General features: G+C 35.2%; 1 protein-coding gene across 4 annotated transcripts in view; it reads left to right on the forward strand.

Moving 5' to 3' along the window:
- The window catches only part of LOC139073284 (DGAT1/2-independent enzyme synthesizing storage lipids), a 39589-nt gene that overhangs the window by 12276 nt on the left and 11698 nt on the right, over positions 1-15615 (forward strand). For all 4 annotated transcript variants that reach the window (XM_070630600.1, XM_008522547.2, XM_070630602.1 and 1 more), the window contains exons 2-4: positions 6025-6192; positions 8982-9175; positions 14162-14222. In XM_070630600.1, coding sequence (XP_070486701.1) covers positions 6042-6192; positions 8982-9175; positions 14162-14222 — 406 coding nt within the window. In that variant the 5' untranslated portion in view covers positions 6025-6041. The remainder of the gene's footprint in view (positions 1-6024; positions 6193-8981; positions 9176-14161; positions 14223-15615) is intronic.

The raw sequence follows: 15615 nt of genomic DNA on the forward strand, positions 1-15615 counted from the left end.
ATTACTGGTGATGCTAACTTGATCACTTGGTTAAGGAGGTGTCTGCCAGGTTTCTCCACCATAAAGTTGCTATCCTTTACCTTGTAATTGCTATGTATCTTGGGGGAGCTACTTTAAAACTAGGTAAATAATCCTTCTCAAAGATGATTAACTTTTCTGAACTTCATTTTCCTCTTCTGTAAAATGGGTTGTAAAAATTCAATGAAATTTGGTGTAAAGTATTTAGCATAATTTCTATTACATACCAAATGTTCAATAAATGTTAGCTATCATAATTATCAAGCATTTTTCTCCAGTAATTTGGAAGGCACTAAAATACATCACCTGCCTCTCAATCATTATTCATATGTTCAAAATCACTAGTATTTTCAAGATACAGTTTTAGGCTATCAAAGTTTTGACTATTATTCCTGGTAGGAAATGTAGTTTGCCACCTAATATGCACACACATGTAGGTACTGTTTCATGAAAAGTGGATATACTTCCTGCGTGTGATCTGTTCTATTTCCTATTCTACTCTTTTTTATTTAAAAAGAAAATCCTGGTTATAACTTACTAAAGTGATTTCACAGCTCACTAATTAGATTATAATGAGCATTTGAAAAATCACAGATGTAGGTTAGTGTGGACTTCCTTGTAGTAGGAGGTGTGATATGCGGCAAAAGCATACGCTTTGGAGTTAGACAGTGGGCTTGCATCCTGGCCCTGCCACTGTGACCTTGAGTAAGTTATATGGGCTTTTCTCACTTAGGTTTCCTCATCTGTGGAGGCTTTTTGTGAGGGCTAAATTAAATAATTATTATGGATCCAGTACAGTCCCTGGCATGTAAATGCTGAGTGAATGTTCATTCTTTTTTCTACAGGACAAAAATAAAAGCACTGTTCACAGAGGAGGTAACTTTTGAACAAAGCTTTGACAAATGAGTAAGAAAAAAATTGAGTAAATATTTCCCACTACTGTATTTAAAAACTAAATGACAGTTTTGCAGGAAAACAGAAATGATCAAAATTGGTTTAAGTAGAAGAGAGAAATAGAATAGACCAATAATCATAAAATAAATTGGAACAGTTGTCAAAGTCTATCTCCTCCTCCCTTCACAAAGGGCCAAGAGCTTTATGACAAATTATACCATATTTTTAAGGAACAAATAATGCCCATCAAACTGTTTCAGAGTGTAGAAAAAAGTGTGGAGCTACACAGTTTATTTTGCAAGGCTAACATAACTTTGCCGTCAAAACTAAGGAGATTTGCAGGTCAGTCTCATAGAAAATAATTTTACGAAGTTCAATACTTCTGATAAAAAATCTTACCAAGTGAGGACTTAAAAGTACTACTTTAACTAATAAATGGAATGTTCCAGAAATCTTCAGCAAACATGATCTGTAATGGAGAAGTGGAGAAATATTAAAGCAATTCCAGTAAGTAGGAAACGACGAGAGTGCTCTCACCTGTTTAACATTGTCCTGGAGGTATAATATAATTATAGAAATAAGAAGAAAGATTAGAAAAGAAGAGACAACTGAAAGAACCAAGTGAAGCAACTAACAAACCTACCAGTACTAATAAGATTGGTTAGCAAGGGAAATGAGTATAAGATCAGCATAAAATTAGTAACTGTTCATATGCCATATCCGAAAGATGACACAGAAAAACAAAAGCTACTGAAAAAGACATAGCTAAAACAGATGTCAAAAGATGGGGCAGGTCAGAACAAGTTATTTACAACATCTTAGAGAATAATAAATTAAGAAGAAAAAAATGTAACTTAAAAATAGCCTAAGTGTGTGATTAGGAAACATAAATGGCTGATAATTATAACATACATAAGCACACTAGTAATCAGGAAAACACAAATTGAGACCACACTGAGATATCATTTTTATCCAAAGATTGGCAAAAATTAAAAAGCTTGATAACGTTAAATGACGAGAATGTGGAAAAATGGGAACTCTCATTCAATGCATGTGAGAAAGTAATGTAGTACAGCCAGTCAGGAGGATGGTTTGGTAGAATCTATTGTAATTTAAAATGGGCATGTCATAGACCAACAGCTGCCCTTCTTCGTATCTGTTCTATTGGTATACTCACATGTTTAGTGCACAAGGATGCGTATAAAGGGATATTCAATGCAGTGATGTTTGTAAAAACTTGGAAACAATCCACTTGTCCTTGAATAGGGAAATGGCTAAATGAACTGTGATAGGAATTTTTTATAGAATACTTTGTAGCCTTTAAAAAGAATATGATCACTATATGTGCCTGTCCAGGGTAGATCTCCAGGATACGTTGTTGAATGGAGAAACTATAACTATAGTCATAGTGGGGTACCATTTATGTTTTTTTTTTTTAAGAGACACCAAATTGGATATTGAAAGAGGTGAATTTATTTTTTTTAAAGATTGGCACCTGAGCTAGTAACTGTTGCCAATCTTCTTTTTTTTCCTTCTCCCCAGTACATAGTAGTATATATTCTATACATATGAGTGAGTGCCTCTGGTTGTGCTATATGGGCCTCTGCCTCAGCATGGCCTGATGAGCAGTGCCATGTCCGAGGCTGGCATCCCAACCACTGAAATCCCGGCTGCCAAAGCAGAGCACAGGAACTTAACCACGCGGCCACGGGGCTGGTCCCAGGATACCATTTATGTTAAACATACATCAGTGTCAGTAAATAAAATGCAGGGTGTCTTCAGGACTAGAAGATGGATCATTCGCGGGTGAGAAGTATGCTGCATGATGAACCTGGAAAGGCAGACTGAAGCTAGGTTTGGAGGAATCTTGGATGCTGTGCTCAGGACTTTGGGCTTTGTTTTGTAGGTAGTTTAGTTCTACGTGCTTTCCTGAGGAAGGCCCGAAAGGATGGCATTGCTAATTTACCGTGGTGTGAAGGCACATAGGCTTAAAGGTGGATTTTTGATGACAAAGTTAGAAGGGATCTACCTCTTGGAAGATTATCGTTATCTAAATTCATGATACTGATGTCTAAAGCAGTAGGCAGTTAACTCATTTACATAATGAATAATTGCTATGGAGATGAGCTCCATGTGACCTTCAAATCCCCTCTCTGTGGGCTAAGCTGCATGGGAAGCCAAAAAGTCAGGACAGTGCTTAGTGAGCATGGGGTCAGAACATGGGAGATAAATAAATTCATATTTAATGGCATCAAATAAGAGCCATTTTTATCACAGAATAGGAATTCTCTTATTAATGAGGCCAAGACTACCACTCAAAACCTGTATTTTGAGGCTTCCCTTCTCAGGACAGTGGTTGCACGGACAGTGACAATAATTGCCTTTGGGCTTGCTTTTTCTGAGCTGCTATTGCTCATCAGATCCCCTTAGCGTTGGTATGCTATAGTCAGGAAATGATGGGGCTCGACTTTGAAACTAAGATTGGGAAGATGGATAGATTTAACAGAGTTTGGGAGGTAAAATGCACAGAACTTGGTGACCAGGTGGATAGAGCCTACAGGAGGAAGAGTTAAAGTGCGCTAAGATGTCTACTACTGCTAGACAGGGAAACATGGGACAGGAAGTGCTGTGTTTGGGGGCAGTCACATGAACAGGAGCACAAAGGTGGGAAGGTATATTCAAGGAGCCACTGTTAGTCTGTGTGATACATGAAGGAATCTGACTAGTATCACTTGATAGGCAGTTGATCTAAAGGGGCTTCAAAATGTTGGACTGGAGTGATAATCCACTGATGCTTTCTGAGCAAGGAGTGGCATGATCACGTCTACTCCAAGAGTGACACAGTTAAATAATATTTGAACATAATGGTTGCTGGTACTGTGGTAGCTATAGTCGTCAATAATTGAATTGATTAATTACTGAATTTTTCTGCTTTCAATCAGGTAAGTTGGTTTAATATAAGTAGTTCAATTATTTCTTAATTCTTTTTGTTTTAATATTCTGGAAAGTGAGAGAGAACCTCAGGAATATTCTGTATGGAGTCCCTCAAAGAAATATTCTTTATTTCTCAGAAAATTTATCTGATGGGACAATTGATCCTGTTGGTAACTTCAGACAACCTCAGTGATTGTTCTGTAGAGCTTAAAGTAAATTGAATTACTTGAATTAGAATTAGGTAATTGGAAAGAAATGTTCAAAGCATAGAAACATACAAAGTCTTGAAATATCATTAAATTTAATTTTTAAAAACATTCTCTTGAGTCAATTTAAAATATTGCCAAGTAGTTTATTCCTTCAATACTAGAATCACAGTTATCACACGTAATTTAATTTGTTTGGTGAAGACATTGTAAACTACATTAAAAATGAATTTTCTGCTCTAAAATATACACTGAAGCTATTTAAATGCTTGTTTCTTAGTAAATCAACAGGGATAAACTTAAGGCAAGCAACAGACTGCTAGCTTCAGATTTCTGTCTTCTGGACTTTCCTTTCCTCTTGTGCTTGTGAGCGGCAGGCCTTCCTGGGACAGATGTTGTATGTGGGGCGATGTGGCAGCAGGAACTTCCTTTCCTTTTCCGCTAGAGCCATTCGAGCTTTCCTTCGTTTTTACCCTTCCTTTTTCTTTGAGCTTAATTCTGCCCTTGGCCTCTGAACACCTGTGTTTTTTTTGCCAGGACCAGGTGAGGCCATGGTCTGTGATGGCATACCTGACAGTGGTGAGATGGGAAGGAAAAGCGGGTCTTATGACTAGAGCCGTGATCACATTCCATCTGCTCCTCATAGTATGAGTTCCCAACACCTGTGATAAAATACCCAGGGTATTTTCCTCTGAAGCTTAGGTGGATCTTACATAAATCTTTTATATTCCCCACAATCCACCAACAGCACAGGATTGCTGTGAAAATGTGTTGTTGGTGGGTAGCAGTGTGAAGGACTGTAGGCAGGTTAATCTCTTTAGCTGGTGGAGGAGAAGAAAGGGATGGCCAGGAAGCCAGCCTTGAACTGGGGTTAAGTTAGCAGGCAGCCTGGGAGGGTTTTCTGCGCCTCTCCCGATGTCAGGTTTTGCTTTTACAAGAGAAGCTTCCAGGAAGTGAGTGGGGTTTTGTTCTCTGTACTGTTAGCAGGGCCTCTCTTGGGTCTCCTGCCTGCCCTTCCCCTAATTTTTCTCGTGAGCACCGCTGAGGCCTGTGGAGGAATGCTGGTGCGTGAGCGTAGACTTTGTGTCGGGTTCCCAGGGATTCTACGCTCAGTGTTCGCCTACATCCGGCTTTTAGTGGTTGTGAATGTTGCCGTTGTTTTCTTCTTACCCCCTTGTATGGCACCTGCCTCTTCCTCCCGTACTCAGTTTTTTTGTCTCTTGTTAGAGGGGCTTGTCACCCTTTGGAGCTCAGTTCACCTGATTGAGAGGACCACAGCTTTCTGACATGCTGCTTTGTCTCATTCTTAGGGTGAGAACAAGATTCTCTTATGGCTACAGAGTTTATTCTAGTTTTCTTCTTTTCTCTATTGGCTACCACCTCTCTAACATTGAGAAACCTGGCTCACATTGTCTTTAATATGTAGACTTATTTGATCAATTCCCCTGTATGTAACCAATTTCCCATCACTGCCACCATCCTCTGCCACTCACAGATACCACCTTACTCCATTCGGGTTATGACATCCCAAACCAGGCTACTTATGTGTCTGGATGCCATCCTCATTTCACTCAGCTCTCACCCCCATGCTTACCCCAACCTTGGCTTCCCTCTTTTTCCCACTCAGGCCCCAGCACCCCACTCTCGCCTCTTCTGTGCTTGGGCTTTGACTCTCCACTTTAGGACACCCAGTATGGATGCCCTCGTCACCCTACCTGGGCTCAAATACTCCAGGCCACCCCTCCATACAGGTGCCTGCTTCACTCTGGCCCACCTAATGGCTACAGGACTGATTTGTTCAAGAAGGGAAAGAAGGGGAAAGAGGAAGGAGAAGAAGGGAGAGTGGATGGGAAAAAGGAAGGCGCATGCACTTCTGTAAGGAAAGACTGAGTTTCTGAATTAGTAACCATGCTTTAGGTGTAAATAAACTAATAAATATATTTTAAGCATGTGTATTTTGTCTTTCTAACAGGTTATGAAGTTCATGGGATGGAAAAAATACCAGAGGAAGGACCAGCACTTATAATTTTTTATCATGGAGCTATTCCCATAGATTTTTACTACTTCATGGCTAAAATTTTTATCCAGAAAGGCAGAACTTGCCGAGTAGTAGCTGATCACTTTGTCTTTAAAATTCCAGGTAAATTTTCACGGTAGATAATGATATTAAAATATTTAATTAACATGATCAAACTATGTGATAGTTTATGTCTCTGAGCTCTCTGGTATCGTTTGGAAGAGCTTTTTGCCTTTTCAGGGTGACACCCTTGGAACTCCAATTTAAGAGTGTCTAATTATCCTTTTTAAGTAATATATCTAAATGTCAAAACTTTATGGCCAAAATTTTCTTTCTTTATTAACTGGTATTTAGTCATTATTTTCCGAAGTTAAATCCTGAGCTTCACTTCTTAAAAATAAATATAACTTTTGCCAAACAATTAATATATGTTTTGGTGTAGCAGATAGTTTATTTTTCATATGACGAATTTTTTCAATGATTTTTGGAGTTTAGTTTTATAATGATTAGTGTTTGATTACTGTCAGTTTGATAGCAAATCAAAATTAGTAAAAAAATTAGCCAGGATGTATTTTGTCTTCATGTAGAATAATATTTCCTCAGAAATCCTGTCCTAAAGAGTCTATTATATCTTTTATCATACTTGACTTGCCTGGTAGACTTATAACGCTTAAAATTGAGGACTACATTCTTTTTAATCTGTTCATAAAGGCTTTCTACCTTTTAAAAAAGATTAATTAGCTGAATGGTTTCAAACATGATAAAGTTTTAAAAAATCATTCTAAAATAAACTCATTGAGATTAAATCTTATTTTCTTCTGTCACTAAATCACCAGAAACAAGCTAAGAAAGTGTATAATATGTTCTCTGGAATAATAAAAGCAAAGGCCACCCATCAACCAGGCAGATAAACACCAAGCAGTGAATGAAATGACAATCTACTCAGTGCCTTTCATAGACATGGTTAATGTTTTGCATATCCTTGTGTCACTAAAAAGCCCTTTCTGCTTTGTCTGTAAACTAAATTGGCTATAAAAAATTTTTCTTTAGAAAGTAATATGATCACTTTATAATAAATTTGGAAACTAGAGAAGAGTAGACTATCATTATAATCTCACCACCCTAACATAGCCAGTTATCAGTTTGATTTATTTTGCTTCATTTTTGACTTGAATTTTTCACATATTTGCAAACTATTTTGTGTTCTTTTTAAAAAAAATTTAATTTAGCATTAACATTTTCCCATATTTTATAAAGAATAGTTTTAATGTGTGACTAAAATACTTGATTAAGTAGTTTTCTCTTATGGAACATTAGGTTGTTTCCATTTTTTTTTTCTTTTTATACATAATAGAATGTGAATATTTTTATTTAACATTTGGCTTTTTTTTGTGGTGAGGAAGATTGTCCCTGAGCTAACATCTGTGCCAGTCTTCCTCTATTTTTTTTGTATATGGGATGCTGCTTCCACGTGGCTTGGTGAGTGGTATGTAGGTCTGCGCCCAGGATCCGAAGCTGTGAACTCTGGGCCGCCAAAGTTGAGTACACAATCTTAACCACTACACCACTGAGCTGGCCCCTAGTATTTGGCTTTTAAACTATTTTTTTCCTCTTTATGATCTTGTAATTTATATAACCTCCCCTGTTCATTTCTTACGAGAATGCATATAGTTAAATCAGTGAACTTTTAATGTAATGTAGGATGAAAACTATTTCAGTCTTAATAATATTTATAATCTTGCTTCAGATCCTTAAACCTATGAGAAGTTTGGTTAGTCTGTACAGTTTTCACTACCCATCCCCATATTTTCCAGTCTCAAGGAATAATGTATACTAACATCAGTCCTCTAAAGTTCCAGTTTAGGATTTGGTTAAAATATTTAATTACTGATAGAATTATTTCTTGCATCTATAAGTAGTTATAATTTGAAAAACTGTATAATATTAAGACCTAGAATTAGCTGTTCCTGAGTTAAACACTCACTTTATTAAAAACTCTTAGTGATTTTGCTATTATTATTGATTTTAAAAAATTTAATTGTGGGGCCTGGCCCCGTGGCATAGTGGTTGAGTTTGCACACTCTACTCCGGTGGTCCAGGGTTCACAGGTTCAGATCCCCAGCACGGAGTCAAGCCACACTATGGTAGCATCCCACATAAAATAGAGGAAGATTGGCACAGATGTTAGCTCAGCAGCAATCTTCTTTAAGCAAAAAGAGAAAGATTGGCAAAAGATGTTAGCTTAGGGCCAAGCTTCCTTACCAAAAAAATTAAAAAAAAAATTGTGGAATTAACATCTAACTTTTCGTTTCAATAGATTTGATTGTGGCTTGCCAATTTTGGCAGGGCTAAGCATAGTCAGATTCATGTTCTCTTGAGTGATTCTCTTACAGGGTTCAGCGAAGATTAGTTTGGTGATGGCTGATGGGTTACCATTTCCGATTGCACTAATAAATACTGTAGACAGTGTTTGGCCATGAGATGCAGCAGAAGGTGCTTTGGCCATACATGCCTGAACCGGAATCTCTGCCCTGCCATTTGCTAAGTGTGTGACTTTGAGCAAGCTACTACTCTCTGAGCCAACTTTCCTCATCTGTAAAATGGGGATAAGAATCCCTGTTTTGCAAAGTTTCTGTGAATTTTAATTGAGTTTGAATACATAAAGTAGCCAGAGTAGTAGATGATCACTAAGGAGGTGATCATTAGTAGGTGATCCAGAAGACATAATTATTACTTTACCAACAGTATTAATCTTACATTAACCCTAAGAGTTCTTGTTGATTTTAAAAAACGTAAAGAAGAACTTGCTGATTGAAGTATAGATAGTAAGTTGTGTAGATTGTGAAAATTTTTGTCTTAAAGAATAGACAAGAAGTACTTAAGATATGTCTTCATCCTAATGTTTCTTACAGGGTTTAGTTTATTACTTGATGTATTTTGTGCTCTACATGGACCAAGAGAAAAATGTGTTGAAATTCTGAGGAGTGGTCACTTGTTAGCTATTTCACCAGGTGGAGTTCGAGAAGCCCTAATTAGTGATGAAACCTACAACATCGTATGGGGTAATCGTAAAGGCTTCGCTCAAGTTGCAATTGATGCAAAAGTGGTGAGTTGGATAAAACTAATTATTAAAGTAAAGCTAGGTTGAATTTAAAATAAATGCTTAAATAGTGAGCCAAAGTATATAAGAATGTAGATACTTACATTGCACTGTTTTAAAAATCAGTGTATATAGCTCTTTATAAGGTAACAATAGAGAAATATATTTCTTGTGCATGGGAAGCCATCTTTAAGAAAAATAAATCTGGAAATCTGGCAAATATCTAGCAGAGTTTTATTTTACATTTCAAAATCTGGCTTCTTTTAATCAGATTTGTAAAATTCTTTGTATTCCCTCAGTTATCTTTTTTCGTAAGTATAATCCAATTCTATGTATTTTAATCTTTTGGTACAATTGAGTTGGCATATTTCAATGCTGGTTGTTGGTTGGTTCCATTACAATTCTTTCATCTTTGACCGATTTATATAACAATAGGACTCAAATAATATGTGACTCCTATCATTTTTTATCAATAAATGTGATCAGCTATCTAGTAGTATGAAGATGAGAAATAGATATTGATGTAATTTTGATATTTTTAAAGACTTTATGAATGAATTAGTCACTAAAATTAAGTGTTGCTCTGGGATTCACTGTAATTATTCTACTTGGTAGACTGAAGAATGTGAAAGCCATTTGTCCCTTTCTTTTGCTTTGGTTAGTATTTCTTAGCTTTGTGGTCTCCATATTGTACTTTATCCTATGAAACACTTATTTATTACTTATGGAATGTTTCTTCTTTGTTTTCATTTTAGATTGTCTGTCAGAAAAAGAAATTGTAGTACCTTTGGCAAGGTGGTGGTGTTTTTTCAGGCCAGTTAGTTAGAATACTGTCAGTCCTTTCACATTTCGCTTTTTTTGTATACCCATTGCTGCCACATAAAGAGACCAGTCTGCACCCTTAGCTTGCCTGTTCACCTTGCAAATACAGACTGTTGATTAAAAAGGAAAAGATTATGGGTGACTCATTCTAACCCAAGACCAGTATTTGAAGAAGAATGGAAATTTTTATATAAGTTTTTGGTTGCAAAGTTAAAGTGCATTGAGCTTTGTTCTCTCCCGTACATGTGTGTATATAACTCCTAGAAGTAAGTTATTGCTACAGTGCTTTAATAATGTGATCCTAGTATAAAAGTTAATGTGCCTGCCCAAGTGCTTAACAATAGACAATGTAAAAATTTAAACACTACTGTCCTTCAGTAGATTGTCAACTCCCTGAGGACAAGGCCGTCCTTTATATTCTGAGTCCCTAGAACAATGACTAGCACTTAGTAGGCTATTTGTATTTGTTGAATTGAATTGATTTTTTTAAACACAATATTAAACATTACTAGAAAGGAGCTTTTTGAATTTAATTTTATGTTAATAGTATTAGTGATATAGAAAATTAACTTATAACACATTTATTTTCCAAAAAGTCTTAAGTCCTGATATAGAAAACAAAACCTTAGACTATATGAATAATATAGACTACAAAAGGATATATGCACAGTTGTACAAAAAGTAAGAAAAACCAATGTAATGTGTATTAAAGCAATGATAAAAGCTAAAAACCTAATCAAAGATAGTTCAATTTTTAGGCTTATATTTTGAAAGAATTATTTCTTCTAAGTTTTAAGATAAAAATGACAAAAATAGATTTGGAATCACATAAATTGATCATCGGATTCTAATTTCTCAGCTTTGAGTTTACAGTTTTAAGGAACATCATCTGGAAGAAGGCCTGAAAGAAAGAAATTATATAGAGAAAGAAACTCTTTTTTCCAATCCTTGAAAGAGTTTCTAGAGAATTGACATAATCTAGATAATTTAATTAAGGCTTTTATACAAAAATGAGAAAATTTAATAAACAGTCTTTTCTAAGTTTTAAAACAAAAGTCTTTAACGTTTGCTGATTTACAAAATAGCAATATAAGTTTGATAACTATTGTACCACTTCAACTTTTTGTAGTGCTTTTAAAGGCTTTCTGTTGGTACTCCTGTAGTAAGTAGGTGACATATGTAATTATTCCAATGTTGCAGATGAGGAAACTCAGTCACAGAGAGATGAAGGGATGGAGGGATCGGGTCATGCAGCAAGGCAGAAGCAGAGCAGAGCAAACAGTTCAGGACTGCAGGCAACGGTGCTGTTGCCATCCCTGACTGCGTTTCACAGTGAGTCTGCTGACCTTGAGATTAGAGGGGCCTTCCAGGTACATGAGGGAAATCTCTCAGTCACATGAGGATATAGTTGTAAATGGCACAAGTATCCCGTCTGGAAAACCCCTTCACAGGCCTCACACAATTATCGTAAACTTTGAGTAAAAATTTAAGACTGTTGTTGCAGGATTAACTACATTTAAATTGTGACGTAGAAATTAAATTGAAAAAAAATCTAGATTGTCAATGCAAGTTCGTAAAATATTGGTAGAAAATATTTAAGGTTCATCTGAAAGTTACAGGCTTTTTGATATAACATAAATCTCTTATTTTGTGAGTTTCTGAGAATTATGGTTTTGATAAGTAGTTTTAGGTCGCTTCATATCTAAATAAGTTGGGAAAAAAATTTGCCCATTTACTCTAATTGGAAAACAACAGATGTAAAAGAAAATAGCATTTGTTTCAATAAAATTGTTTATGTGTATTATTGTAATCTATAAAAAACCTTTGAGATAGGAAAATTATTATTACCCCCATTTTTTACATGAAGACTTAGACATGGTAAGTAACTTGTCAAATGGTTCCTGCTTTTTTTAGTGGCGAAGACTCCAAGACCATGTTAAATTGTTTCCGCAAGACTAGTTTTACCAAAATACACCTCTCTCTCTCTTGCACACATATGTGCACACACGTACATACAAAGACACATGTATACATGTAAGCAGAATTTAATTCTGGGTTACTTATGCAGCTACCTTGTATACAAAGTATGTACAAGGAAAGGAATGAATAGTTGTTCTAGAGTATCCAGTTGTAACAAGGTAATAATGGTTTGTAGCTTTAAGGCTGCAAGCTTGAATGCAAATTTAGAAACCATGTGTCCAGACTATAGCCTGGAATACCCAACCTGCTAGGGTAAGCTTTCTCCTGTTTAGTAGAGTCTAGAAAAGTCCAGCTTCTGGAGAGTTAGCTATTTAAAGGATGATATGTAACCTGAAGAGTCTTTATAAAGTGCACACTTGAATACAACTTTGCAGTTCATGCTAGTCAGTAGACATAAATCCAGCAGTACTGGTCAGAGAAGGCAGAATGGTATATATATATATATATATATATATATATATATATATATATATAGCTGAATGGTTTCTGTTCCTTTTTGGGCATTTTAAATTTTCACCTCTAAAGACATTTTATAGCTATTGAAGACATTAGGATTTCAACCTTTTATTTTACAAAACTAGTGGTGGTTTTCTAGATTATAATCTGAATTTTTTACAAAAGAGTCAGTATACTTTGTCTTATGTGTTAGCTTTGTCAGTTAACTCCATCAGATTTTAAATTCTTTACCTGACTACTTTTCTTTACCTGACTGCTCGTTTTTCTAACTGGTTTTAAGATTGCTACTGCCTATTTCTGCCTAATTCGTTAGAAGCAATGTCTCTCTGTTCTGTTTGTTCATTCATCACACTTTCTTTTAGCACTAAATCTGTTCCAGGCACTGTTCTAGGTGCCGGGGGTACAGTAGTGAACAAAGCAATGTCTCTGCTCTTAGGGGTCTTCCTTCTGGTGAGAGGAGAGATGCAATAAATAAATGATCAGTTACATGTGACGCAATAAGTTTTATGAAGAAAGCTATACTTTTAGTCTCTTTCCTTCTGTCCACCATGTTTTACTGTTTTCCAAAGCTGAACAGGAATGACTTTTTAAATGTTAGCTTATTTAAATATTTCAAACTCTGCTCACTAAGGCAGGTAATTCTGATTTAGGCAAATGCTGATGGTAGACTACAAGTAGAGTGGTGCTCACTCCCTTCCCCAAGTTTTATCTATTGTAAAACATCATTTAATTTGGTATATTTTGTACACAGGTTAAAGTGTTTCATTCAATTTTTTATCTACTTCAGTTCCACCATAGCATAACCTCCTTGCATGATCCTTTGCTACTTCATCCATTGTTTTATGACGTTTAGTTAATGTCGCCATTTAAAAAAGTCATACTTAATCATTGATATTCATGGAAAAATAAAACCCATGAATATGTGAGCAGAAATCCTCTAAAACTGATATACAAAGTTCTTTTCTATATTTCCTTTTTCTTTTTGAGGAAGATTAGCCCCATGCTAACATCTGCTGCCAATCCTCCTCTTTATTTTGCTGAGGAAGGCTGGCCCTGAGCTAACATCCGTGCCCATCTTCCTCCGCTTAATATGTGGGATGCCTGCCACAGCATGTAGCTTGACAAGCGGTGCCATGTCCGCACCCGGGATCCAAACCGGCGAACCCTGGGCTGCCGAAGCGGAATGTGCACACTTAACTGCTGTGCCACTGGGCTGGACCCCGCTTTTCTTTTGAAGTGAATCTTGTAGTTACTTTTCATTGATGTTGGACATTTTTAGGTTTAATAAGCTCACACACAAAAAATGGACCCATCATTTAAATTTATATAAATTTGCTGTAGAGAGAATCTCTATCTTGTAACTTTTCCTTCAGTGAGCATACTATTCAGTAGCACACTAAAACCAATTTAATTTACCAGATTCATTTTATTTAATGACGTTATGATAACTGTAATCTTTATTTCGAGTTTCAGGTGATTATGTGGAATGATAGGAAAGCTGGTAAATGAAATACTAGATACTACCACTAGAGGGTGGTGTTTCCCATTTATATTTTTACAAATGATCAAGTTAAATTTAGTCTGATAAATCACACTAGTGATAAAGTATATCTTTATTTTAAAATACCCTATTTTCATAATCTTAAACAGGCTCTTAAAAGTTTGCACTAGTGACTCAATAGAGACATTGAATGGATTAATTTATTTACTTTTTAATTCAAATTCTCTCTTTAGCCCATTATTCCTATGTTTACACAAAATATTCGAGAAGGATTTAGATCACTTGGAGGAACAAGTAAGTTCTGATTCATATGGTTTTTATAATTATAATGTAGTATTTAGAATGTAACATTTTAAATATTTGGGCTTTTGAACTCTGTAAGGAATCCTATTGAATTGTCACTTTAGATAATGGATGTACTATTTAGATGTTTTTCTGTGTAAAGTCTAAATGATAACTGATTCTAAGTAATGGCAGTTCTTTAGTTAGATTTTTGTTGAGTCTCATATACATACTGAAGCTTATTTGTCAAGGGTTTTTTGAAATTACAGAGTGAATTATCTAATTTACTGTGTTAAACCATATTGTTGAGGTTTAGAACAAATTTACGTATTACCCAGACTATCTTCCTAACTTACCCCTGAAGGAATATGATGTTGAAATAAGATTAACAAGCTAAGGAGATACCATTTGCTTTGGTTTATTTCTGTTACTTCTTGCTTTTTGTTTTTTTGTTTTTTTTTAAATATTTTGAACTACGATACATTTACATTGAAGAGTTCTTTTTGCCTACCTCTAATTTATTGATAACAGAATAATTTGGATCTAGTTATAGGAGTGATAACAGTTAGATTTTGCTTTTTCTTTGCTGTAGCTTTGTTGCTTTCTTTTATTTTGAAATTTTTGTAGTTTGTTTTTGTATCCGCTGGTTTATGTGTTCTAGCTAATTGATTATATTTTATATCCCTAGCACTGTATTGTTAGTGTTCCCATCCACATGCAACTCTCCTCCTGAAGAGCTTTAAACTGCTGTTGTTTCTTTTATGTCTAATGTTAGTATATTGTTGGTATTCCATTATGTTTTTTAGGTCTTACTTTTTTTTTCCAAATTTAAGTGGAAAGGCAGATTGATGTAATATTTAACTTTTGTTGTAGAATTATTTCTTCTAATTTTCTTTGGATTATTTCTGCAGAATTTAAGTTGCAACCCAGAAGTTATTCCTAATTTTGTTTCTTTAATTGTAAAGTGGTTTTAAAATTCTTTTTGACTTTTTCTTTTACATTAACAGTTGAATATCTCAAAAATTAGTCTAGTGATTTTTTTGAGTATTACTTTGGGTCTTATGGTATATTCTCTGTTTCCTTATGTAAACAGTGTTTTAAAGTTTCAGTATAGTTCATGACTGTGTATTTCATGTTGCTTGCCGTTTTGGATTCATTTTTTTTTTAAACTTAGTCCATCAGTTTGTTTTACATTATTACCACTTCTAAAAATCTTGCTAAATTTCATTCTTGGTCATTTGCATTAATAATTCCTTGCTTGTGTTTTTTTCAATTTACAATAATGTTTTTAGTCTTTACCCAGTTTATTGGATTTTTATTACCCATTTTAGTCTCAGGTTTACATTAATTTACCTTATGCTTCCTTTTTTTTCTTCTTTTGTTCATATAAGTCATGTATTTGAGA

This window comes from Equus przewalskii, chromosome 8 (assembly GCF_037783145.1).
Source record: "Equus przewalskii isolate Varuska chromosome 8, EquPr2, whole genome shotgun sequence".
In the NCBI taxonomy this organism is placed as follows: Eukaryota; Metazoa; Chordata; class Mammalia; order Perissodactyla; family Equidae; genus Equus; species Equus przewalskii.